At 41.9% G+C, this 27,973-nt stretch overlaps 1 protein-coding gene across 2 annotated transcripts in view; it reads left to right on the forward strand.

The window, feature by feature from the left end:
• The window catches only part of pof1b (POF1B actin binding protein), a 31,500-nt gene extending 13,045 nt beyond the window's left edge, over positions 1 to 18,455 (forward strand). The window contains exons 3-13 of one of the 2 annotated variants that reach the window (XM_041952627.1): positions 3,089 to 3,342; positions 5,707 to 5,740; positions 6,030 to 6,110; positions 6,760 to 6,852; positions 7,947 to 8,060; positions 8,904 to 9,056; positions 9,207 to 9,326; positions 10,047 to 10,178; positions 11,731 to 11,801; positions 12,899 to 13,013; positions 14,854 to 18,455. In XM_041952627.1, the coding sequence (XP_041808561.1) occupies positions 3,089 to 3,342; positions 5,707 to 5,740; positions 6,030 to 6,110; positions 6,760 to 6,852; positions 7,947 to 8,060; positions 8,904 to 9,056; positions 9,207 to 9,326; positions 10,047 to 10,178; positions 11,731 to 11,801; positions 12,899 to 13,013; positions 14,854 to 14,874 (1,188 nt within the window). In that variant the 3' untranslated portion in view covers positions 14,875 to 18,455. The remainder of the gene's footprint in view (positions 1 to 3,088; positions 3,343 to 5,706; positions 5,741 to 6,029; positions 6,111 to 6,759; positions 6,853 to 7,946; positions 8,061 to 8,903; positions 9,057 to 9,206; positions 9,327 to 10,046; positions 10,179 to 11,730; positions 11,802 to 12,898; positions 13,014 to 14,853) is intronic. The other variant, XM_041952628.1, reaches the window with a different exon arrangement.
• The last annotated feature ends 9,518 nt before the right edge of the window (positions 18,456 to 27,973 follow it).

Consider the following 27,973-nt stretch of genomic DNA (forward strand, 5'->3'; position numbering starts at 1 on the left):
CTAGAAAAATAAGGTCTTTCTGACTCAACTTGGACAGAATTTACTTGATAAGATGGAAACATGTTGATAGTGCTTCGTTCGACCAATGGCTGCTCTGTTCTCCCTGCTCTCACACTTTTCTAGGTCAGTCTGCCTTACACACACACACACACACACACACACACACACACTCCTCTGCTGCAGCTCTAACCCACTAACCTATCATCGTAAAGCTGTTGCTATCTTCCCACACATTCTACACAGCAGCATGAGCTCAGGTCTGCAGTGGATCTCTGGAATTTAGCGACTGCAGGTTAGCTGCGTATTAAACTGTGTCTGTTGACCTGAGGCGTTTTTGTGATCCTTGAAAATGAACCCCGCCACGACCAACAGCAGCAACCCTAAGAAAACAGCTTCAGCCTTACAGCTGCACAACGTCTGTGGCCTTCATGTTCTTAAAGCTCTCAATCATTTCAAGATGACTCTGTGTGGAATGTAAAATATATTTGGAGTTTTTCCTTATAAAATATAGAACATGCTGCTTAGTTTTGCTTTATTGTTGTTCACCTTGTTCATCCATTCAACGCTTCAGTCCAACTTCAGCTTTAACTGGCCAGATTACCATGAATTATGTGTCTGTTCTCAAAGTCCCAGAGGCTGAATCCTGTTATTTTTGTTGACCTTTTGTCAAAATTACCATTTGGCCTAAACTTTAGTTTAGGCCAATGACAGCCTATCTTTGAGGGCTGCAGTCAGCCAAAGGAAATCTTGCAAATGAGGCACCGACTTGCATTTCTGATAATTCCAGAACTACTTGAAGTTTGCACGGATGTCATTAAAATAAGCAGCATCTTATCATCAGCACTGACGCCTGCTGGTATGTGGTGTTAACGAGCTAACTGTCCTCGACGTGCTTTGCATGCAGACTAGTCAGGTGAGCACGTCTGTCGTCTCTGCTCTCCCTTTCTCTGCAGGAATGACAGGCATGTTACTGTAGCAGCCACAGCCCTGCGGCTCTGAGACACACCCACCTGCATGTGTTCGCATTCTTCTGTTGCACTCTTCTGTTGTTTGCATCTATTGTGTAACAGCAGAAATGGCCCAAAGGTGCCGGCCTTTAGTCCTGCGTGACCTCTGAGCTCTGCAGGATCGTAAACCAAACTCCAGGTTTTGTATTGTTTCTACTGCAGCCAGACAGGGCTTAACTTTACAACCGCATTCTGTCAGATACCAGAGTGAGGTGTCATTTGACTGACTTGCTTTAGTCCCAAGCCTTGATTCAACCACTGTGAGATCTGACTCCACATGTGCGATTTGTAGTATAGACAACCTACATAAACACTTTAAGTTTTGCTTGTTTTTATGGTGGCTCATACTCTGCCACAATATTTCACAAAAACATTATTCAAATTCATCAAATCATGAGTGCATTCAGGCTGAAAATTAACAATAGACAGATAGATACTGTAAGTTGGACTCTTGAGGGATGAAGTTTGTGGCAAGTCTGCGGTTTTTATTGAATTTGGGTCAATACATAACTGTGTTTAGTTACCTTTGACCCACTCAGATTCAGGCTCTGGAAGAGTGAATGCTGGATTTTAAACAGCGGGTGATCAGTCTTTCCAAAAAAACCTCGCTTGCAGGTCTTTGTCCTGGGGTTCATCCTGAACTACATACCAGGTTCCCTGCAGGAATCACATTCCTAACAGCCTCAGCTCGTGTCAGTTCCTGCAAAGTTTACAGTTACTGAGCTCGTTGGAGTTCAGTGAAATCAAACCTGTGGTCTTTCAGGCCTCCTCGCTGCCTGTGTTGTTCTTCCCGTCTGTGGAGTTTCCTTCTTCATTTTCAATGAAAACAATTCTGAAACTCCAGTGTTTCCTGGTAGTGATTGCATTATTTTTTAGTCGCTCTCCTATTGGTTCTGCTGCATGGGTGGCGACTACAGGAAGTGCAAAGGGCCACGGTACTCACAAACACTTTGAAGCAACAGAGACGAGGAACTTTGGCATCTGAAGTTTTTCTCTTCTTGATGCTCTGAACTACCAATTTATCAGAAACGCCTGTACACCTCAGTCCAGCTTTAACTCCTGCACATGAAGCTTATAATGTTCCGTTTTGTTGACACTGTCACAGAGGGGTTGACTTAACTATCAGGTTATAGTTAGTGGTGCTGTCACACGTGGCTGCGCCTAGTGATTATTTTTTATTAATGGTTAATAAAATTGCTTATCATTAAGTCTATAAAGCAAAGCAAGGAGCAAAAGACATCTTCAGATCCTGGTACGATATTCAATTAACAATGATTTAAAAGTGAGAAAAGCAGCAAATCCACACATTCGAGAAGCTGGAACCATAAAATTATTTCCCATTTTTGTTTGTTAAATTCAGTCTTAATCGTAAAGTGCTTCTTAACAACCACTTTTTCATCGCAGGGCCTAAAAATAGACGAAAACAGGTTAAAACAAGACCAGACAAACAGTCTAAATGCTGGTGTGGACCGCCAGTCGTATGTCTGCAAACAGTGTGACAGCCAGGTGTTTGCACAGAGTGAAAGCACTTTCTGTGTGAAGAGTCCATACGGCAGGCAGCTCAGCTCAGCGTAGTCAGATAACAGGTTATGCAGCAACTAATCGACTCCGCTCTGTTGCTACATGTCAAACAACACGAAGTGATGGACGTGTTGGGCTTACATCGTGTGTAGCTGCGGCTTGGACTGCGCAGGATGACAGGTGGAAATCCTGAGACCTCAGGCTCTATCACTGAGCCTATCAGAGGTGATTTACCACCAGATGATCAATGTGCACGATGTGGCCAAAAGTATGTGGACATAAGTATGTGCTGTCCACGCCTGCGGTCCCAACTCCTGTAGAACTGGGGGTAATATTTATCCAGCAAACACTTGAGACATTAACAGCTGACAGGGAATCGCTACCTTGAATATTGAAAAGCATTGATTGATTTTCATTGTAAATGTCAAACATTTTCTCCACACACATGTTGCACGTACAGTTTATAAGGAGAAAGCAAACAAACTCGTCTCATTCAGACACAACACATCAACCTGTAAGCACACAGTTGTTAAAAATCTGCCTCTGCCTTGTTCCACTAGGAGGAAGAGGAGGAGGAAGAGGAGGGGGAGACAGTGGAGGTGGAAGAGGTGGAGATTGTCAACGTCATACAGAATAAGCCGCCCCCCGTCGTGGAGAAGATCTCCAGGACGGAGGTGAAGACCGAGCTGAGGGAAGTGCCCCAGCTGACCAAGATGGACACTCGTTACTTCGGCGAGCTGCTGGCCGACGTCTACAGGAAGAACTGTGACATCCACTCCTGCATCTCCGAGCACGTGGCCAAGATCCGTGGAAAGTGAGTGCACAGTCATTTAGCTCGGCAGCTCGTCCACAGCAGTGTAGACGGATTTAAATCATGTCCCAGTCCATGCAAAATGATGTAAAAATGCACTCAACTGCAGCTGAATGAATGAATCAACACCTCTCCAATTATTGGGTTATTGGATTAGACTTCATTGTTTTAGATACGTGTACCTAATAAACTGGCAACTGAGTGTATCTCCTGAGTCAGGCTTTAAACTGACTCTAAAACGTGAGGCACTAATCCTCACACACACAAGATGTTCTTACTGGATGAAACTGACTACAGACTTTTATGCGATGATGTCATTCACAGTCTGGTTTTATTATCCGACCACATGGGTTGGTAGATTCCTAGACAACAGTCGTGGGGTGTTGTCATGGAGATAGACGCTGGGTTTGGTGGCTTGGATTAGCCCCATGATTAGCATGCTCCAACAGGTGACAGGCGAGTTTCGGTTGGTTTCTATCCACCGTAATGCCTTCAGTTTATTTCCTCCTTCTCCTGCAGACATGGCAGGTGCCATCACGGAGGTGCACAGGTGAATAATGTGTTTGGGAAATTAATGTTTGGCAAAAAATGAGTTCTTGTATTTTAAAAAAACCTGGAAAAACTGTGACTTTAATGTTAGTTCATTTGAAGCTCACAGATCTGAAAAGGTAGTTTTGTTTCCAGTGAAGGTTTCGTTGACACACTAAAACTGTCAGTACAGTTATGGTCTGTTCAGTTTCTGTTCCGTTGCCGTGAAGGCATTACATCACCTGAAAATCCTGCGTGAGGCAGGCAGGTACAGGAAATCTGGGTGGGAAAAAGGGAGGATGATATGAACTGTCGGTCAGGTGGCGTCATGCATCCAGTGAGAGAGGGATGTGACTCAGAGCTGCAGGCTGTCAAAGTCAGGTTTTTGTCCATCAAGTTACCACCCAGGTGATTCATGTGGCGTCATTTTAAAGCGTGCATGTGTGTGGGGGGGTAGATCTTCGGCTGCTTTCGTGGACACGTTTCGGATTAAACACCAGATAACTGGGGACGGCTGCTGCAATTGAGGGCAAAACTGGAACAGCTGATTTTTGGCTCAGCGGTTAAGGTTAGGGTTAGGTCAAGGTTAGGGTTAGGCTCCAGGTAATGAATGTAAATCTATTTAATTTCCCCAAACGTGACCTGAGTCAGGTTATGCCTGTTGTTTGTGTATGTGTGAAAGAGAAAAATTAACCTTAAGATCTTAATCGTCCTCCAACTTTTCCATCAACCAGCTGTGACGTGAGGCTCCAAATCCCTCAACGCAGACACCTGCACGAGTATGCACATGTGTGGCCGTTGTATTGACTTACAGCCAGGGCTGTTGAAGGATATGTTTGGTGATACGCCATATTTTTTTCTTATTGTCACCAAATCCCATGAAAAGACCAAAGCCAACAATGAATTGATCCTATGAACAAGCACCCTCTGTGCACCCAAAGCCTGATGTTATCATCTGCGCCACAGAGCTCAAAAAACACATCATTGAGCCACGCAGTTGCAGCAGCTGACATGTTCCTTCATTACCACAAACACACACACTGTAGTTTATTTTGACTCAATCCCAAACACACCATCCTGCCGCGACAAATACTTGCTGGAGCTGTAAATGTGTATCAATCTGCGGTTGAAAACAGTTTTAAATAAATGCACTATTTCCTGTCCCGCTGTTTCAGAACATCACTCTGCCTTTTTATGAAATTAAACTACATATTTATGACCCATTTTAATGATTTACACCTTCTTGACTAAAGCATTGAGGACCATAAGAAAAACAATGTGATGAAAGACATGTGCTTTAATAAGAATATATGTTTAGTGATATTTATCACTAACAAAATGTCTGCAAAATCACCTAACACTGCCTATAAAATGCTCTGAAAGGATTTTTTAAAATGATAACATGAGCAAATCAGCATGATACAAGCCCACTGAATGTTTATGCATGAATTAAATTTCCATTCGTAATTACATCATATAGTTCCTTGAAATACCTGAAATGCAGCTGCTACATACTGTACCTCCTGCAAGCTCAAACTTAAGATAGCTCTTGAAGCCTAAAAGAAAATACTGGTCAAATTTCTGTCCCCAGATTGGAGGTGAATCCCCTCAATGTGACAGAGTGAACAGTTTTTGTCCTCATGATGTGATGAATTCATAAAAACACACACACCTCTGTGTCAGTGTTTGGTTAAAAGCCTGTTGCCTTAAAGAAAGACTTGTGAGTCTCTAGGAGAAACAATTGGGTTTTGTGTTCACTCTGCACACACACACACGCCTCAGTTTTCTCCAGTCATGCTGCTGCTCTCATTGTTTGTCTTTCCTTTCTGTGTGTTACAGGAAACACCAGTTGGATCCCTGCAATGACTACAAGGTGAGAAACACACCAGCATCGCACACATCTGTTAAATACATCTGATCTGAGCTCAGCAGACACAACTTAATCTGCAGTCAAAGTCAGTCTGAGCGGGAATTTAAACTGACGCCATATTAAAAAGGTGAAAAACATTAAACATGATGCAGTCAGTGCTTTTCTATTTGTGTTTTTAGTGACCAAAGATTTAATCAAAATCAGAAGTATTTGTAGCTACAACAAGTAAATTTTCGTAATTCTTTGTTTTTATTCTTTTGTTTGTGTCCTATCTGTATGTGTGTCTATTCAGGTGGAGAAAGAGGAGGTGGAGGCTTTGCTTCCCAAAGGCACCTCTGAACTGACCAAACAGCAAATCCGCTACCTGCTGCAGGTGAGTGACAGGTGGAGACTTTCCCTCCACTTTGTGATTATAACACTTCCTCATCAGTGCTGCATTCATGCCAGGATTAAAAAAAAGGAGTTCATTGTTTCCTGATCTTTTACGCCGTCAGCATGAAAAGCAAAATTCCTGAAATGCTTCTTAAAAACATTCATATTTTCTTGATCTCAATCTGTATTTATCCGTAATTCAGCTGCTTTGTCTTTAGTGTTTGTGCTATAACCTCCCAGTCTATGAACACTTAATAACAATAATAGTATGACGTAGCTGTAATCATACAAAATAATGTATATAAACACACAGACAAACCTTAACAAGGCGTTATAAGGCATTTATTAAGCGTTTATACTCATATACACACATTATTAGCAATGTCTGCAAATGTATGTTTGATTTGAGGAGTTGTATGTTTATAAACACGTTTTTATATTTGCTTTGTTATATTGTCTCATAAAAACCTTTAAATACTGCTAATAAACACTAAGTAGGTAAATTAAAGTGAAAACATTTATTTCTGACAGTGAAGCAGCTTCATCTCTATCATTTCTCAGAGATGTGATGTCCGGCTGCAGGTTAGCGCTGGATGCTAACCCTCTCTGGTGTTAATTCATCTTGCTGTGTGTGTGTGCTTCTCTGTCAGACTCGTCTCACTGCAGATAAGAGCATGCGTCTGCTGCTGTCCACCTTCAGCAGTCTGAGAGAGGAGCTGCTCCACATGTCTGAGGACCTGCGGGTAAGAGCGCCGACTGTAACACCTCCGACGTCTGGATGATTTCACGTCTGTGTGGGCCATGAAACGAACAAACACGGCAGCAGCATCAAGTTGCATGACAATCAGAACAAACTGCTCTGGAAAAAATGTAGAATTATAAAATTAAGTAAATCACAGTGGTAACCGCAGCGGTTACTTTTCCTCAAGGTTTGGCTTCTTTATTCTATTGTAGCTTTAGCAGTGGTGGAGTATTCAGATCATTTACTCAAGCAAAAGGAAGAAAATCACATTATTTCTTTGGCAAAATGTGCATAAAGTATCTTATTGGATTATTATTATTACTGGTGCATGAACATGTGCTTACAGCGGTTTAATGTTGGAGCTGGTCAACGTGGTACTTATTTATTATTTTATATTTTGGTGGCTGATTTAAGTTACTGCATAAGAAAAAGGTCATCTTTTTTATAATATTATATTTTGTTAAATTCCTAATCTGTAAAATAACTGCTGAGTATAGCTGTTGAATTAATGTTCTGCAGTTAATGTAGTGAAATAGAAGTAAAACATAACATAAAATAGAAATACTGGATTGGACTTAATTGCAGCGCTTCAGATATCCTCCACTCCTGCTGTCTTTACCTGAATGTATCTGAACAAAAACAGCCAAAATACAACATGCATGATGGTGGCTGGTTACAAACGCACAGATCAGGATCAGTATGTCCCTGCGTTCTGCACTAATTACTGTCCATGAGCATGTGACAGTCACAGTAGAAGCTAATTAAAAGCTTTAAATTAGAGAGCAGACATTTATGAGCTTTGGGCCACATAATGACAGCCTGTCTGCCACTGTTCATGTGGTGGAGTCAGTTTTAACTTGCATTTCTGAACAGAGACAATTATCATGTCAAACAGACAAAAGGGAGCAAATAGAAATATGTTTCACTCTTTTAATCAAACAACCAAAAGAGCCAAAAACCTGAGAACGAGGACAAATATACTGCAGGTGTATTCCTCCACCCCCACAAAGCAGATTCACAGCTCATCCAAACCAAATTCAGAAAGTACGAACAATACAAAAACCAAGAATTAATTGTTGTTAATTGTTGCCGCAGCGTCTGGAGAGCGAGAAGGCGGCTTTGGAGAGAGATCTGAGTTTCAAAGCAGACCAGGCGCGGCAGTATGACTGCCTCCTGGAGGCCGTGAGGGAGAACAACAGACAGCTGCAGGTACAGTACGTGTGTGTGTGTGTGTGTGTGTGTGTGTGTGTGTGTGTGTGTGTGTGTGTGTGTGTGTGTGTGTGTGTGATGAGGAGGGTTAAACATCACCAACAATAAAGTACACATATTAAAGTATAATTCAGGTTTTCTAAAACTGTGATCTGTTCGTGTAGTTTTTCTATTTTGCCATCATTTCTATCAGTTTTGATGCCATCACTCTCACCAGATGTGGGAACAGTCAGACGAACAGGCAAGTTCCAAACAGTTAATCCACGTTCATTTGGAGTGAGTGCACCTGAAATGTCGGCAGTAATGCTGCAATGCATTGTACTTGGAAAAAACTACCTCCAACCCTCATTTAACTGCACACAACTACTGCGAGTCTGGTACTTCAAAGCTGAAGCAGGAAGTCGGCCTGTGAACTGAGAGGGATGTTTGTGTGATGTTTTTAGGGTTTGCCTTTATTTCCTCCTCCAAATAAGTTTGTCTAACCTGAGGATTCGTTTAAAACACCCAGGCTGACTGTGTTTCTTACCATATCTGACTCTTCTTAGTGATGTAGGAAGCTTTGAAGGGTGCAATGTCATTATTACTGATAGAAAAGATGGCCGAAAATATGAAAATAGGACCCAAGTTGTAAAAAAAAAAAACATAATGCATTACTGTAATGACAATAATTTCTCCCTTAACAGTCATGTTTGGCATTAAACAGGTACAGGTAAATTTCTGTGTTCCTTGAATATATATGTAGTATATATACGAGTCATCTCTCTAAAACAGAAGGAAGGAGTTATTGCAGGTTGACACTGCATCATCAGCTTCACTTCCTGCATCTGTGTCATCCCTCTGCAGCTGTCTCTGAAGGAAACCACCGCCTCCCAGCGCAGCCTGGAGACCCAGCTCATGAGCAGCCAAAGCACAGACTCGAGCCGCAACTTCAAGCTCAAAGAGATGGAGGGAAGGATAAGAGCGCTGGAGAAGGAGAACGAGATGCTCCGACAGAAGGTATCACACCACCCGTCCCATCTACTAAATACAGTACATCCACGTGGAACAATAGTGTGTCTCTGTAATCTTTGCATTTTCAATCGGAAATAGTCAAATTCATTCATTCCCTTTCCTCTGTCCTTCCTGTCTCGTCCATCCGTCCTTCAGGTCGCAGGCCAAGGCAGCAGCTCCACCCTGCATATCAAGACTGAGGAGTTGTCCCGTCAGTACAAGGACCAGCTGAGCTCCATGAGACAAGAGAAAGACCAAGAGATCCAGAGGCTCCGGGTGAGGATGGAACAAGACTTCTGGTTGGATTAGAATGAAATCTGGTTCAGACATTCACGTCCACTTCAGGATGAACTGCAAATCTTTGAGAATTTCATACAGCGCCCCCATCAGGTCAAAGTTTTGTACTTTGCGTGGTCATTAGCAACTGTTAGCATGCGTATGCCCTGAACCCAGATCGTTAACGTGCTAAACAACACACCTGTTAAACATCAGCACATTAGCATTGTCACTGTGCGCCGCATATTAGCATGCTGCTGTGACTCTTACTTTCCAAAGGTTTTTGTGGAGTTTTTCCGTAAAACCCGTTGAACGGCTCTTGTCCAGTCCATCACGCTGTGTTCAAGCATGAATGTACTACGGTTTTGTGTATCTTGCCGTCATCGGGGCCTGATGGAGGTGGCACCACCCTGTCTTTTTTAGCCAGTCTTCATCAGGGTGGTTTCTGTTAACAGCCTAATGAAGAGATGATAACAGAAAATGTGGCATAATGGAAAAGAGTTTTGCAAAATATTTAAATTTTGATGGTTTCACAGATTGTAACGCCCCTTGTGATGGCTTTACATACACATTAGACTGAGCTCACTGAATATTCAAAGGCTAAAATCCTAAAAATGCCCTCAGGGAAGACCAAATCAAACAGGTTCTTCTAGGAACAGCTTTATTGTAAATGTTATCATTTACATACTAAAGCTCGGTTTTTGTCCGTCCCCCCTGCAGTCCCAGATAACGCAGATCCAGACGGAGTTCAACACCACCAGGTCCTCCTCGGACAAGACTCTCCAGCTGAAAATCTCAGAGCTGCTCGCCATGCTGGAGCAGCGGCAGACCACCATCACTCGACAGGAGGAGGTCTGCACCACAACACACCAACACTGTTTCTCATGGCATTTCAGCCAACCACTGACCAGCCCCTGTAGCTCAAAACCCCATAGAGTATTTCCGACTGAGGCACATATCTATACTTAATATGTATTTCATATTTTTTCGAGGAAAATGTGAAATCACACATTTTTCCTTCAGTACAGCCATTGATTTCCATTCATTTCCGTATATACAGTATTTTTATTGCCTTGGTTTGGTTGAAACTTTTGTCCAAGGCAAGTTTCCTTCTTCTTTTTTGCTGTATATTGGGAGGAATTCCAGGACACTTTGACATGTGGACGGGAAGAATCTGGATATGTGACCCTGCAGTTCTTAAACGGATGTTTTACTTTCACTGTCATAATATGGTGATGTAGGTGCAGATTGATCTGAAAAGCACTGCAATGACAACATAACTATGATGAAAATAAACGCAGACTTGAGGTTCACATTTCAAGATTCTGCTGATAGTCATGCAGGATGGAAATGAATGGAAACCAATGGATGCCTGGCACTGTAGAGAAAATATGTATTTCTGAAAAACAGCAGCTGCAATCTGTTCACTGCGAGGTAAAGCATGCATGATTTGTAGTAGTGCAGAATTGTGGCCATCTTGTCTATCAGCTCTAATAACATTGGATTCACAAAGTTAACTGCTGAGATCTGTAAACGAGGCAACATTAAAAGCACAAGAATCCTGAGCTGTGAGGTGAGGAGACAGGTTGTAAAACCAACGGTTAGCCAGATTTACCACCAAATAAAGTGTTCTTTGTTGGAAAAGCACAGGAGAGCTCACTTGAAATGGTGGTAAATGTCAATAATCCCTCATTGCATGGGAAAAACATGCGAAAAATGTCCTAAAATGCTAAGCTAAGCTAAGCATTTGTTGTTTCACAGTCACAAAAGTGCGACAATGAGCTCCAAGTTTAACAAACTAGAATGATCCTTTATCATGTTAAAGTCACAGGTGGAAGAACAATAGAAATGTGTGATCGGTCGTGCAGAAATAAAGTATGTGACTTACCCAGAAGCGTTTAAATCATGCAAATCAAGCCAGCTGGTTTCTATTACAGCATAGTGATCTGTTTACACATGCACAAGCACCAGGCTCGGGAGCTGATTTGTTTATTCGTTTTCACCTTTCAAGCCCGACTGCATTCTGGCCCTTTTTTTGTTTTTGTGCAGCGCCAACTGAAGTGGGCTGTCGGTTAATTTTAACCTCAGGAATGTTTTTGTAACCTCAGGGTGCTGGCATGACATACCTTTTAGTTTCTCACACAAATGCACACACAGAGCAGCAGACAGTTGGTTTAAGGTCATCGGCAGCAAACTACAGTGACCAAGAAAACCTGAAGAGAAGCAGATTAACATAGGCGAGACTCGATTGAATAATAAAACACTAAATGACAAAGGTATAAAGTCAGATGTATCGTTTTAGTGAACTTGTTTTCTGAACACACTCCATGGCTGACCTGTAAACACGCTGTACCTGTTGCTGAGTGTCTGAGTCAGCTGACCTCTGACCTCTCGCGGCCCCCAGGAGATCCGGAAGCTGATGCAGGAGAGGAACGACAGCTCCAAGAACGTCACCAAGACCATCATCACCAAGAGGTACAACACCACAGCAGACCATCTGAGATTACACAGCAGAGTGGATTACATGTTTTTACACTTCATGAAGATAAGATCAACTTTATTAATCCCCAGCTGGGGAAATTCGGTGTAACAGGCAGCATCAGTAGAAATAGCAATAGCAAAGGCAATGGAAAATAAAAAAAATACAGAAGTTGACTATATGTATATATGTACATTTTATAAAAGAGACTATAAAAAATATTGCAAATGGAAAGTATTGAGAAATATTAAAACTGGCACAAGGAGTGAGGGAAAAATTAAACTACAGAGCTGAATTTTCCCTGTCCCAGAAAATTGAAATTAACTATTTTAATGTTAATGAACAGTTTAGCTCATGTTTCAAGCAGAAATGCGCTGGTCGAACAAAAGAAGCAGTTTTAAGATCTAACCTTAATGTTTCACTATTTTTAATATTTTGCAGACAGAAGAAAATAAAGAAAATAATCAGATTTATCTATAATGAAAATAATTGTTAGCTGTATCTCTAACACACTTTCAGGTTTAAGCTGTGCTACTTTTTATAAACTAAACCGTTCTTAATACAATGTTGACAATTTAATTTTAGTGCCAATATTTAAAATTGAAGATAACTGTGCAAATAAACAAAAACACATCACTCGAGTTTATCCAAAGTTTAAGGCAGACTAAAAAAACAAAAAAACAAATGTAATCCCTCTTTAATCATTACAACAGAGAATAGCGTTACAGTGCAGAGGTAACCGCCAAAGCAAGAAAACCGCCTTTGCGCTTTATTCCTCGCCATCAAACTGGCCTCCATCAGTCTCTGAGGCTGTTTTCACTGGGAGCAAAGTCAGCTAATAGGACCGCTAACATTAGCTGCATGACCGCGGGGTGTAGTCCATATTCAACACTGTTGGCTGCTATAAACGGCAATTAATATCTGTGACAATTCCCTCTGAACCTGCCTGTTTGTTCAGGAAACATGTAAATATGTGGAAGTAAATGGCGCTCTGAGAGCCTTTTCATGGGAACAGGTCCCTAAAACCTGCTGCCAACACAAAAACACAGGTTACATAACTTCTAAAATCTAAAATGTGTGTGTGTGTGTGTAGGTACAGGAACCAGTATCCCATCCTTGGTCTGCTGAGCGACGACTACCAGGTCACCTCACCCATCAAAGAAGCCAAGACCATCGTCATCGAGAGAACTGGAGAGATGATTAAACAGGTAAGAACAGGAGAAAGAAAGAAGAGATTTTAATGGATCCTACACGGTAAAATGTTAGCAGGCGAAACCAGCAGTGAGCTGTTTAGTGGGACTCGTGGATGATTTTGCTGTCCGGAGTTTTCTGATGAGCCGACTAATTCTGAGAAACCTGCTGGCATCGAGGCCTCGTGCTAAATTCTGTCCCTGCTGACTGCTACACCAGACGACTTCCACCATGCACACCACATTCAACACTGATACAGTGAAGGAGGTCGGGGCGAGGGCGAGGGTTTTCCAGCACTACATGTAGTACAAGACATTTTGCAGGATTTATGCTTATCTTCAGAAATTTATTCTACATATTTTTAATTGCAGCTAGCTTTCAGAGGGGCTTCTGACAGTGTTCAGAGCTCAGGGCTAACACAAGCATACAGAAAAGGGAGGACATTTTAACGTGTTGCACACATAACAGTTTGACAAACTCCTGCCTGTCTTTGCATGAAGATGCATTCATGCAAAGTTACTGTTAAAATTATTCCACCAGGATAAACAGAGTTTAAAGAACTAAATGGTTCCACAGTTTAGAGTATGTGACAAACCTATAAATAGCGTAATAACCTGTGTTTTCATTCCTTTACACTGAAATATAAATATGGACAAGAAAATTTGAATTGAACTTTACAAATTTTAATTCACCCATACAAACAAATACTATTTCTGAACAATATGAGATGATTGTGACATTAGAAACTGTCCAATGTGACAGAAATGCTAATGGACGTCTGGCTTTGCCTTATTGTTTGACTGGCCTTTGTTTTAGATTGAACTGCAGAATACTGAATATTCTAATAGTAGTGATATTAGTGTTAGTGCGTCTCATGTTTTATGATAACACAGCTTAAACAGGGCTGTGAAAGCTGTTGTTCATTGCTAAGCTGGTGATGAGCTGGTGCCACCTTGTGGTAAGAAGGTGCAGCTGCAGACAGTTCTGAGGGTATTTTGGGTCAAATGATCCATAACTAACTGTAGTAACAGCAGACTTTAATGTGCATGTGCTCTCTATTGTGACATACAGTGTGTACAGGATTATTGAATAATTATTGATGTTTGTGTTGCATTTAAGACAAATGGGGAAAATCCACTTGAATTGGTCTCTGACGCCAACTCAGCTGAGTTTTCTCTGAGCTTTCTGTGTATGTATTGCATATTTCAAAATCAGTTAATACAGGGTGACACTTTCATGGTTAGAGACAAAAAGTTCAAGAACACAAAGTTCAATGCACAATTAATGATATAATGCTATTTTTTTAATTTTGTGTGCTCAAAGATCTGCCAAACAGTCTAAAATACCACTTGAGTTGGTATATCCCATTTCCTACGTGTCTTAAATGCAGCACAAGGGTAACGTGTCATCTTGTCTCGTCCTGCATGATTTTGTCCTGTTATAGTTCTTATATGGAAATTAGCTCTTGACACAGTTGTGTTTTCTTAGCTAGCTGTTAGCCTGCGTCACACAAATCTGGTGACACTTCCAGCAGAGATGACGTAGGCTGTAATGAAATCTGAAGTGGTCAGCTGGACACCACTTTTCATCCGATCACATGTTGATACCAGGTGTAAACCGAGTCTAAAAGTAACTTAACTTGCACCTTTTTTCTTGTCTTCACTTCAGCTCAGAATAAAGATGGAATGACGGCTAAAACTATGACAAAACATGAGAAAACTTCATGTCCAAGTGGTGGAAAGTTGTGCTGCTCTGCTCTGTCTAACATCCAGACCTTCATTTTTATCTTTCTAAACCTGACTGAACACTTGCACAAGATGTAACAAGTGTACCTGTGTTTTGTTTATTTCGAAACAGGAAATCATTACAACCCCTTAAAGACACACTGCTTCTCTCCGACAGGAATGATTGAACGACAGGAAGACCCAGACGTCACCCCCTTCACCCCCTGCATGCACATCCCCTTCCCCTCCCTCATCCTCAGGGCTCCCAGGGTTGGTGGTGGTTGAAATCTCCCTCTCCCTCCCTAAATTTGGGGATCACTGGTTCAAATCTTGGGTTTGAACAAATAGAGCTTGTTTGGGGTGACTGTTTTATTTGGGCTTTTTATAACAAATAATCAAAGAGCAAAACTTTTCAGAGTGTGCCGCAGCCAGTCGGTTGAGCAGGAGATTAAGGCGGCACTAAAGAAGCAATCATGACAAACTGGGCAAGATTTCAGAGGAACAGAGGACAGTTTTGTTTGAAAATGGGAGCTGAGATGACATCCTGCTTATTTAAGTGAAGGTTTGAGGTTGGAAACATCAACAAATGTCAGATTAACCCAAAAAAAACCATAATCTGTGTCCCAAACTGGCTTTTGATTGGCTGTTCTGCATACTGCCTGCAGTAGGTGACACTAAAAGGTGAGAAATTCTGTAATAAACGATGTGTATGGGCTTGTTTTAAAACCCTTTGCTATTCTAACATACTCACCTCTAAATTTAACATTTAATTCAATCTGATTCGTGCATTAACACTGAAATCTGACGCACAATATTTCAATGACTACTTTAACCTGGTGAAACATTATCAGCACACTGCAGCAGGGTTGGGAAATCATGATGCAACGCTCATATTTGAATCACTAAAAATGTGATTATGTCATTTACTGCAAGACAGTCTTCTGTGATACAAGAAGTATGTAACTGAAGAGAAGCACTAAAATGGCAAAATATATATGAATAAGTAACAACTTCCTGTTTTTGCTGCCTGCACGATGAAGAGCTTTCAATGTCACTGAAGTTTATGGACAACTGTGACAAACAACACAAACTGCCAGACAGCAGATCAGCTCAGAGTTAAACATCCTGGAGTGAAAGACAGCTGCAGCTGTGTCTCAGTATCACACGAGATTGGATTGTGATAAATTGCTGTATCGATTATTTGTCCCATCCCTGCGAGGCAGGCGAGCTCATAGCTTATGGCAAGGCTGCATTCAGCTCTACGTGCACGTCGTCTTCCCTCCAATCAAAAGAGAATCCACAAAATGCTTGAATGAGAGATAGACGCCACAGCGAGGTTGATGCTGTGCCCCAAATCCAGACTACTTACTGATAATAAGCAGGTTTTCTATCCAATTTCCACGCGTTATACAGTGGGAGACAAACTGAGGTACACTCAGACCAGACTGTGCGCACACATGAAGGTATCAAACAATTCACGACAAGGCGATGCTGCAGATGGTCTACAGCAAGAAATCCAGTTACTTCACCTCCTTTTTGACAATATTCAAATCAGCAAATACCTGCTTAAAGAATAAGCCAACACTCAATGTCGCTGCTGACACTAATGTTGCACAACAGACACATGTTGGTCGATACTTGTAAAGCACTAAATTCAATTATACCAGCCTGACCTACAAGTGTGGAGTTATGAGTTTGTCGGTGCTGATCAATCACAATACCACAGTGTGGCTCACATCTTGTACATCATACGTTTCTCCACTAGGGGGCTCACTGAAGGGAAGACAGCGCGCGAATGTGGAACCGAATTACCAAAAGAGTGCCGTCTCAGCTTCCAGTTGTCACTAAAGCATGTTTAGACAAGCCAGATGCCATCGAGCATATAGCATGAGACCCTCCTCAAAGCCACCACAGCCACGTTAGCCCAGGGGACGGGGAAGAGGATGTGTTACTATGATTGCTACTCTGCATGTAAATATTTATATATAGATTATATTTGTAAGACGGGCACGCTCAGCAAATGTTTTCCCCAGTGTGACTGTAGAGCAGCCCTGCATCACAGTTCTGATGAACATTTGAGAAATGTTCCGATCGGGTAGTTTGCTTTGCATTTGTTTTGTGCTAAATGGTCGTTTTTTTTAAATCTGTCCACTGTGTAATAATGTCTTTGAGAGCTTTTTATTTCGAGGTGTTGTTAGCCTCAGAGGTGCATGGGTATGTGCTGATCACATGTAGCTGTCATGTGTTCATATATGAGAGTGGGGTCTGGGTCGAGACCGCATGATGTCTCACATCCATGAGAGGACACGCAAGCTTACGCTGACTCTCATGGGTGTAACGTAACGAGGGGTGGATGGGTGGATGTGTGGAATGGGAGCATGGTTTTATGGGGGTTTATGATGGTGGAAGAACATTTTAAAGCACAATGTTATATAAACTGAGTTTTTCTCTGAGTTTTCCTGGTTGTCACATTCAGGCTTTCTATATAAGGATGCATGTTGACGGCTTCATGTCCGCTGGGAGCTCGTCTTACAGGTGCTGCAGCCTGTTTTACTGACCTCCAGCTGGATTTACAGCTGGCTGTTTATTTATTGTTGCTCCTCGGAGCCAAACTTTTAACTAGTTCAACATAAAGAGACATTTTCACCTTCCTGCTGCCAATAAAATGAGCATGTATTTGTGGTTAGCATGGAGCACATAAATACAAAAATAAATGAAAAACTGTATATATCATAAAGCCTACTGACAACTTGTATATATATTTCTGCTCTCAGTCAGCCTGCTGAAGATGACTTGATGACTGGCTCTGATTGCTGCACTGTTAATAGTGGAAATCAGAGTTGTTACTACACAGATGCACACCTCTGTAAGGCTCATGCACTGCACCACTCCAGAGTAAGATACTGTAGCTCATCAGCGGTGCGTTGCCACTTTGATGACAGAAAGTGCTGGTTTTGTTTCTCCACCTCTACCTGGAGGTTTTTGTCAGTAAGAGTCATGACTTATGCTAAAGGCTCTTGCATGATTTTACTGCTGGAAGTGGTCAGGATGAGTTTTTATTTTAGCTTGTGCATCAGATAAAATTTACAAAAGTACTATAACTGGTTTAACAGACTGCAGTTCCTAGATGCTTTCATATTATAAAGGCGTGCCTCCTAAACATCTCACCAAAACTACTGACAGGAAAGAGCTGCCCAGTGGACACAGAGCTGAATTTCTGTTGGAAGCCTGTACAATATGTTGACTATCAAAGCAATCCAGGTGCCTTATTGTGGTAGGTTGATAGCACGCTAATGTTGGGCCAGCATCACTGTTTGGTTGACAGAATATCGTCATGTGGTCAAAATCTGGTAACTCTGATCACAGCTTTGGCAGCACCGGACCAGCAGTGGCCTTCCCATTCGCTTGCTATCTGTGAGGAGACCTGATCCTGCCTTTCTTTGCAAGTGGAGAATAAACTGTATGCTGAGCTAAATTAACTGGTTGTAGCTAATCTGCAAATAGATGTGTCTAAATATATTTTCATATGCAAACTATTTTCTTTATTTCCCAGTTCCAGGAGGATTTGGGCTGCTAGCCAGGCTGCCTCAGTCCTCTCCAATGAATAATGTTTCAGCTGTGATAGATTGTTATTAAAATCAGTAATGCAGCTTTGCAAAAAAAATCCATGTTTTGTGTTTTACTTAACATGCATGATAAAAACTGTACCAACACTATAATGAGTATGGTCATGTTAAAGGTTCAGTGCACCCACATTATAAAGGGAAAAAGCACTACGCAGGACTAAACTCTCCTCTTTCCTTCATTTTGTCTTTCAGTCTTCTTTTCTGTCTATTTTCCTTTTTTGTTGCGAATGTAATGTAGTGGTTCACTTTCTAGCTTTGATATCATCGTCATCTCACCTGAGCCAGCCCCATTTGCTGAATGAAACATAGTGGAAAGCCCAGAGAAAGCCCTACCTGCTCAACACCAAATGACAGACAGAGACAGTTAGCGACTAGCTGGTGAACAGAGTCGAACATTTAGCAGCTGAAAAGCTAGATTCTTTGCTGGTGGAGACCAAAAACAGAGCTTAAAAAGCAAATAATTGACTTGACATGACTCCAAATGAAGATACAGTTGTTGCACAACTGCTGTTTGTGTGGCAACTGTTTGCCAGCACATATCAACTTAAAAGGTGATGACATGTCAAATTCTGCTCCCCCCAAGTGGCATAAAAGTGCAGGTTTAAAGGCTAAAACCACTTATACTTCCACAGCTTTTTAAAGAATAATAAAAAAAACCCAGCTCCACCACCACCACATTTTTCCTTTAATGTCCTGCAGCAGTCTGTCCTTGCATGCATTTGGTGAAAAACCACTGCATCACACACAGCATTTGCAACTTCCTGGGACCCTGCAAAAAGTTGATGTTCTACAGTACCTCCAGCAGAGGGAGCCAACTTCCCTCAGCAGCTCTCGCCTCACTCGGGGTCAATGAGTGGAGCCGATTGGAGCAGAGAGACGGAGAATGAGGTCATAGCAGCTCTGTAGGGCTTGGCTCAGTTGGCTGCTTGTCAACCATTTTGACTTCAGTCACTGTTCTCAAAGCTCACATGGCCACAGAGAACACACAAACCATCATGACTGTCCTGACATACAACCAGGCCCAGGAAGTAACACACGGGATGCAGAGGGAGGACAGTGAGCAGATCAATAATTAGCTGCTACAACTGATTATGGGAAGGGAATCAATAAATCTGGTTTGAGAGTCCAGGAAAGACGACACGGGGGATGAATGTTTGGAGAAAAGCCCTCAAGATCCTCTGTTTGCAGAGGATCTTCAAATCACCTTAAATTATGGTTATGGAACTGATAGTAGTTCATTTAATTGTGATTTTTTAAATTTAGTTTTTTGCCTATTTTATTCTTGCTGCATTTATTGTGGTTCTATTTTTCCATGTTTTATTTGTTAAATTCGTAACTCACATGTTTTTATGTCTCATCTCAAGTGTTCCAGAATGGCCATAACACGGACCGATGAAGTCTATTATTATTAGAGCTGCTAGTGGGGCTAAGTTCATGATATGGCTGAAATCATTCTCCATGTTTTCTCTCTTCACTGACACATTTCTTGACTGAATCGATTATGCAGCCCATTCTATGTAGGCCTCATGAATTAAATATGAGGAGCGCTGTAAACTCGCTGCATTGTTTGAATGTACACAGGAACAGACTCAGTGTGTAAATTACCTGCTGGCAATCAGACCGTGTCTCAGCTTTGTGTGCTTTCTTGTGGATTAAATGCGTCAGATGGTCGTCTTTACCAAAAATTAGTGTGACATGGAGAGAGACTAAGCAAATACTTGCTCCTCCGCTTCTTCCGTTTTCCATGCTTGATAATACAAATGGGTAAAGATCATGTTCAGCTTACAATAACGACTTCCTCGAACGTTTCAACATTTACTATTGGTTTCATACAAAATTTGAACCCTGGTCTCGTGTGTGAAAGTCATGTGTGTGGTCCCTGACCTTGACCCCTCGATGGACTCTGTTGCCCTTTAAACTACATTTTTCCTTCACCACCGTCATCGCCCCCTGCTGGTACTGCACCTTCACGTACCTCTCCTTTATAGGCAAGACGAACCGTTACACACTGACATGCTGTCCTCTTGTGGATCAGTGGGTCTATTTCACACATTTACATTTACATATTTAATATCGTCTATTATTTATGGTTATTTATATTGTAGGATCGTGTGCATATGTTTACATGTTTTCTAAGATATTTCTTATTTCTATTTTATTACTTGTTCTACAATGGAAGCAACTTTAGCTGACCCAATTTCCCCTGGAGGATCAATAAAGTATTATTAACTACTTTGTCCACTTGGGGGCAGCAGAAACAAGCATTAAACACAACACTGACATATCATCATCTTTTAAGTTGGTATGGTGAACTTGTTACCAAAGTGTTGCTTGTTTTCACACAGAGTTACACTAGCTTTTATTTAGAGTCGGGTTATTCGCTCTCCTTTAAGCTCTTTTGCTCTCCATAAACCTCTGAGGGAAGTATCTGGCTCCACTGTTCAGCAGCTATTTGTTAACTTAATCTGCTGTCTGGACACCACGCCGAGAGCGATGAGAGTGAAACAAGCCTGCTAAGTTAAGGGATGTAAAGAAAAAAAAAAGCCTCAGAGCTCAGGGGAACTGCAGTCTGGTGATATTATACATGGATTCTTCACTATGAGAAATATCTTTCACATATTCCACCATTGATGCATTGTTTATATATTGCAAAAACAACACAACAAATGTGTAATAGTTGTTTAAGGTTATGGGACAATTAGGGTCAAAGACAACAACAATGACTGCAAACAGAAATCTAAGTCCACATTTCATCCACCCAGCCTGACCTCTTCTCTCTGCAGACTTTGTGGCTCTATAATAAACATCACACTATTTCCTCCTTCCTATCCGAATTGCTATGACGTGCTCAAGGGACGTGCTCGTCACTTGAGTGTAAGCGTGTCATTTTTGGAAACTTCCTGAAATGACAGATGCTGTCGTTTCTCTTGGGAGAACAATCTCAAACTTTCTCTCCCGCACATTAACTTTCCTCTTTCACACACAAATTCTTTTTCACATGAACACATAATCTCTTCCACACAATCACATGCCCTCTCTCCGTCTCTCCGTCCACCATATACAACTTCGCTCTGTCACATCCAGGCTCATCCACCACGTCTGATGTATACTCTCTCTGTCTCTCTCTCTGTAAACCCAATATCCTCTGAGGCCCGGGGGTTTTAGAGTGTAAAGGCAGTGCAGAGGCAGGAAGAGAGAGACTGCATTATCCACATCAAAGAGCCAGAGTTAACAGCCATAATCAATGCTTCCCCATTACGCACTCCAGTCTGCCTCTCTCTCTCTCTCTCTCTAATCAGATCAATATCCTTTATTGGCATGAATGGACGTATGATATTAATATTGGCTAAAAACTTCATCAACAAAAGGTAGCAACGCACAGAGAAAGATTGGTTGATGCTTTGAAACAGTAGCTATAAAGTATGAATAGCTATGAATGTGAATATGTCTATTTTGAGTCATGAGACATATTACATCATTTTCATGAAGCTGATGCTCAATTGCTGATATATTACAAGATACAAGCTCACTGTAAACATGAATATGTGTTTTTATCCATTTGCATTAAAGCATAAAATGATACAAAATACAAAAATAGCTTTTATATCCACTATACAGAGGTAGATACACACCCATGCATGCATGAAACACATGTATGCAAGCATTCGGTGCATTTATATGCACTTAAAGGTACCCTGTGGAGTTTTTGACCACTAGTGGCGCTATGGAGTCATGTTTTTAACCAGTGCATGTGCATGAGGACGCACATGCAGCACGCAGCGTACAGTACTTCACATTCTTAGTTTCACTGTTCTGCTGATTGACTGGTGGTGACAGTAATGAGCCAAGAGACTATTCAGACAATTTAGACACATAAGGAACAGCTGTGCCCTCTCACAAAAAAATGGGCTTGTTGTATCACTAATACAGACAATAGAAGTAAACTATGGTTCCTCGTTTCTGTGTGCATGTAAAGTTAGTCGAAAACAACAGTTATAGGGAGATCTTTCTTCTGTCAGATCAGTTATGTTTAATTTGCATGAATGGATGGCAGCCATTGTCCCAAAAAATTAATGACTGAAAACTATATTCGATGTAGTTCAAAGAAATGTAAAATAGAACAATAAGGCAAATGAAAATCACATTTTCTCTGTCTTTCACCCTTACTGACCCCCTCTCCCCCACACAGCCGGGCCTATCGACCCCTCTCTCCAAGTAACCAGGCCCCATGCCTGGGGTCAGCGACCCACTGAAGCCCCCTGCCTGGCTGTGGGGTCGGGAACTGTGTGATTGTGATTGTGTGTGTTTGCCGGTACGTGGAGTCACACCAGACATCATCACCAACCCCCCACCTCCACATAGGGGCACGGGCAGGCATTTGTGGAGCTGAAACGGCTGCAGCTCACACCGATGCAAATCCAACAGCAGTACAGTACAAAGCTTTCATATTTCTCCTTTTCCCATTGAGGTGGAATGCTCTAAATGTACGTTGATTTGAATAAAAGCATCGGCTAAATGAATGTAATGTCGTCTTCTCAGTCAGATAATTTGGCCCTCATTGTTACTGGTTATATTATTGTACTCAAGGTAATTGCTTAGATCTGGGAGCACAGCAGCATCACTACAGCGACGTCTGCTGGGCAAGAAACCCAAGCTGCTAGACGATCTGACTGTAAGCAAGTCAGCTGATTATCTAAACCGCTTTCTTAGGAGGTATGACGATAATGATGATAATCCCTGATCACACAGGAAAATAGTGCACAGCCATGGCACATACAAAAGGTCAAAGCTGATGCAGGAAGTCAGTCTAAACTGTGATGGATGTTTGCAATGGACAGTTTAGGTATTAATGTTACTGTTAGCAGTTATTTTTCAGATAAATTTGGCCAATCTTGCACGTAAAACTGTTTGATTATGTGACTGCCCTGGTGGATTTTGGTAGCAGATTGGGAATGACGGTCAGAGGGAGCTTGAGTTCCATTTAAACTTGCAATAGCAATTACACAACTAAGAAGATTTGGTGATTTGGAGTTATGGAGCAACATCATCATTTGTTTGGAGTTGTGTTTCAGCTCACCTGTCCAATATTCACTTACTTTTAGCTCTGTTTTGGTCTTTAACAACTCAAGAGGGAAATATCTGGCTGTTTAGCTGCTATATGCTCCACGATGTTGACCACCTAGTCGCCAACAGTCTGCTGTTATTACTCATACATTGAAGAACAAATAAATATGCAAACTGCATTTTTTTCTACCACAATAGTAGCAACACCACTACACAGATACAACAGCTTAGCCCTCCTTGGGTTGCCAGATCGTGACTGCCCAGGTTGCATCTGCTCAGTCTGGATATTTTCAGTTTTCCACCAGTCACGACGGTCATCACTCTCTCTGCCTCGTGCTCTTTCTCTGCACCCGTCTCCCCTCCTCTGTCTCTCCACCCTGCCAGGAAAGCGTTGACAGCGCTCATCTTTCATCCATTTGATGTAATTATGCTCCTCTATACACATTTGAAGCTCCCCATTCACATTTTATGGTGTGATGAAAGGCCACATAGTGTTGTTTCTCTCATAGCTCTCAGCTTCTCCTGCTCAAAGTTAACCTCAGGTACTCGACGTGAACATTAAGCCTTGTTTTCTCCCGCTTCCTCGTCAGTCGCATTGGTCATGGCTTTTCCCTCATCCTCAAAGCGACAGGTTGGACAGAGTTTAATGTAAAATTGTAATTGTTTGTCGTTCAGGTTCAGGGACAGACAGCATTATTGACCAATAATTCAGTCAGTGAGTAGTTATCTTTAAAACTACGCCTCATAAAAGACCGCTAGCACAACAGTACACTTGACCACATATATCACAACAGATTAGACAGAAATATACAACTGAGATGTGAGGAGGATTTTCACCCAACGGGACATTCTCGCTCCTTCCAGCGTCATTTTGAGGAGACGATGGCAACCACTCATAACGCACAACATCTCAACTGTCCAATGAGTGAAAATAGGTCAGTAGCAGGGGAACAGTAGAAAAAAACACTGCTGCTGCTCCAACAATTATAGATATATTATGATTTCAAGGTGTCATTTAATGTGACTGATAGAAATAACACAAAGAATAGAAAATTTAATGGCCGCTATTGGTGCTGTCATTCCTGCATCCACAGGTAGCACGCCTGATATACAGTGTTACAAATCATGCAGCATTATTAATATTGCAGAATTGAGTTTCTGCGACGGTCTGGCTGCTTCTTTTACTGTCCCATCAGCTCAGCTGAGCTCAACTAAACAGAGCTTGAATGAACTGGTTTTGCCGTCCGGATACACCTGTGTATAGGATGCACCTGTGGTTCCACTCTCCTGCAGGAATCACCCCTCTGAAACACATTTAAGGGACTCAGCTCCACAAGGGGGCTCCAGTGAGCAGTGCCACCAACCCACTTCTATTGTAACAATCCATTGTAAAGCTTTTAAAACGCAAAATGCACAGAAGACAGTGGAATTATTTGGATATTTTGTTATGTGTTACCTCAAGTGAAACTTTTCGTTCAATGAAAAATGTGTGTGTTCTGGCACCAGAATGCACTATTTACTGCAGCCATGCTAGCAGCTCTGTGAGGGTGTTACACACAGTGTTGCCGTAAGATAAATGCTAATGTTGCCATGCTAACATGCTCAGAATGACAATGCTAGCATGCTGCTGCTAAATGTTGCCTGTGGGGTTTTTGGCCTCCAGTAGAGCTATGGCTCTGTTTTTCTATGAGTGGCCTACAGGTGGCAGTAACACACCAAGATATGCTGGAATCAACCAGCAAAGGCAGTAATGAAGGAGACTTTGCTAGAACGCAAACACAAGTGTACATAGTAGTTTTTGTCAGTGACACTGAATGTGAACATAAAATAAGAAACTGCACAGAGCACCTGTAAGCAGATATAATGTTTATAATGGCCTCCATCTTAATTGCAATTAAGATTGGTGCACAAAGTAGAGCTGAGGCTCATGCCACCGTTATTCATTTTGTAGGTTTTTTGCCATAAGACCAATAATCAGCCCTCTGATTTTTCAGGAAACATATTTAAATCAACATTAATTTTTTCTGTGTTAATCTGAAGTGGAAGGACAGGTGCACTGAGTGACCTGCGCTGCATTGGTGCGTAATGGAGTTACACTGTAAGAGATACTGTAGGTTGTGAGCCTATAGGAAACCTCCTCCCTATCTCTCCTTCTCTTTTAATGTCTGGGCTCTGGTTTGTTTCACTTAATTCTATCTCCCCATCTCCTGATCCATCCATCAGTGTCTCTCTTCGTCTCGCACACACTTTCTCCCACACACACCCTCTTCCTCTCTCATCCTGTGCTTGTCTCAAGCTGTCTCTTTGCAACTCATTTTCACTCCCATAATCCTCTCTTTCTCCCTCCCTTGATGAGAGAGTGAATGAGTGGGTGAGCGAGTGAGTGTGGGCGAGTGGGCATAGCCGCTGATGCACTCCTGGTCATTAATAAAAGTTTTATACACAGTCAGGAAATGCATTTGTGCCCCGGTGGCTGGAGCTCCTCTCAGACACGCAGGAAATGGGCGCTTGGCCGACAGCCAATCCTGCTATTTCAGGGGTTCGTCCGGAGCCAATCAAGCTGTGCCTGGTCAGTTAATGGATCAGTGGCTCTACTTCTTCTCTACACCCAAATATCAGCAACAATTAGAAGGTCTTGGGGAGGGGGTGACCAGGGTGGGAGGCAAGTGAGCACAACCTGGAAATACTGAAAGGAGGAAATAATCATTTACCCTATGGTAACAATTTGCAGCTACATGCATGTGACGCAATGTGATTGGTGTTCCTCATGCTTTTTTATAACATCATATGTACTTAAACATTTGCAACACAACAGTAGCTTCTGCTGCAACATTATGAGATTCAACAAAGGTGCAAACCAAAATAGCAGCTGCCATGATGAAATTATTTTCTCTGACAGACTCATCGTGCCTGCAGCCACGCTAATGGCTCTGTGAGGCTATACATAGCCGCTAAATGCTAACATGGTCACACTCACGATAATATGCTGATGCAGGTATAATGTTTACCATATTTACCATCATAGTTTAGCATGTTAGCATGCTAACTTGCACTTATAAGCACATAACGCAAAGTAAATATCGGGCAATTTTTTTCCCTAATGGTGGCGCTAGAGGAAAAGTCAGCAGTTTCGTTATCCAGGAGATGATGATATATTTGACAGAATTAGTGAAAATTTTAGCCAGCTGGTGGCGCGAAAAGAAAAGTCGGGATCACCAAAGTCATTAGGCTTCATCCATCTAGTAGTTGATGAGATATTTCTGTCTGGAGCAAAGCGGTGAACTGCTAGCATGGCTAAAAAGATTTTTCTGAGGTGTCTGGATACATAAAATAATGGAGCTAAAGGAACGAATGGAACACTGCATCTAATTGTGCCAATCCTCACTTCCTGCCTATCCATTATCTTCCTCTATTACATTTTATCATGCATCATTTCTCACATAACTACTGTAGTGAAACTTGCTATTCCTACTTCAGCTGCACCCAGGTCCCTCCCTTTTAGCCCAAATTTGGATTTTTTTGTTGTAAATACTGACAGAAAACACATACAGTGAGCAGTAAACCCCAACATCAGGCCTCAAATAATCTCAGAAACTGTACGGGTGACACTACGGCAACGTTTTTTCTGCAGTCTGAGCTTCAACTAGTCGACAAACTTTCATCATTCGTCACATTTAAGTAAAGAAATATGGTGACTAAAACCAGTGAAATTGCTCTGCATCTGTCAGTCGTGTCACATCGATTCATCAAAGTTGTCGTCAGTGCAAAGTGAGGAGAAATTTACCCTCAATTCATGTCTGAGTGTTCAGCCAGGCACTTCAGATAAAAGCATCCAGTGCTGTGAAGTGTGTGTGTGTGTGTGTGTGTGTGTGCGTGTGCGTGTGTGTGTGTGTGCAGTGTTGATCACGTGAGAGACATACTGTAATGTGTTGTGTAAGCTGACACCCATGTGCTTCATGGGTGGGACGCCTCCTCCCCATCCAGCAGGCGTTTGATACTGCAGCACAATGACACACAACCAGATCACACACACACACACACACACACACACACACACACACGAAGAGTGCATCCAGAGTGGAGCGCCGGCAGAAATGAATGACTTTGTCAGCTGTATGCTGTTAACCAGGCCATTTGACATTGATCCCTGCCTGACCCAGAACATCTCTCCTACCCTCCCCCATTCACCACACGCACACACACGTGCGCACACACACACACCATTAGTTGTTTTTGCTTAATTAGCATGCAGTTAAAGAAGCAATATTTCAGGAATGTGTGGATCAAATGAATGGATGAAAAATGAATCAAATGTGCACTAATGAAGAGCCATAGATACATAGAATTTCACTGAATTAAGAAGATATATTTCAGCAATACTAAGACTAGAAAGTTTGAAATGTTTTGTTTGTGTATAGAAGTGTATAAGTCATTTTCTGGGTTGTTTTCTTCTGGGTCTTTTGTGCAGTTGCTAGGACATCAGTTAATGCTTGCTAGGTGGTTGCCTTGTGTTCTGTAGCGTGTAGTGATGTTATGTTGAACAACTCGGTTTGCAAGCAGAAG

The sequence above is a fragment of the Chelmon rostratus genome, chromosome 14, assembly GCF_017976325.1.
Source record: "Chelmon rostratus isolate fCheRos1 chromosome 14, fCheRos1.pri, whole genome shotgun sequence".
Taxonomy (NCBI): Eukaryota; Metazoa; Chordata; class Actinopteri; order Chaetodontiformes; family Chaetodontidae; genus Chelmon; species Chelmon rostratus.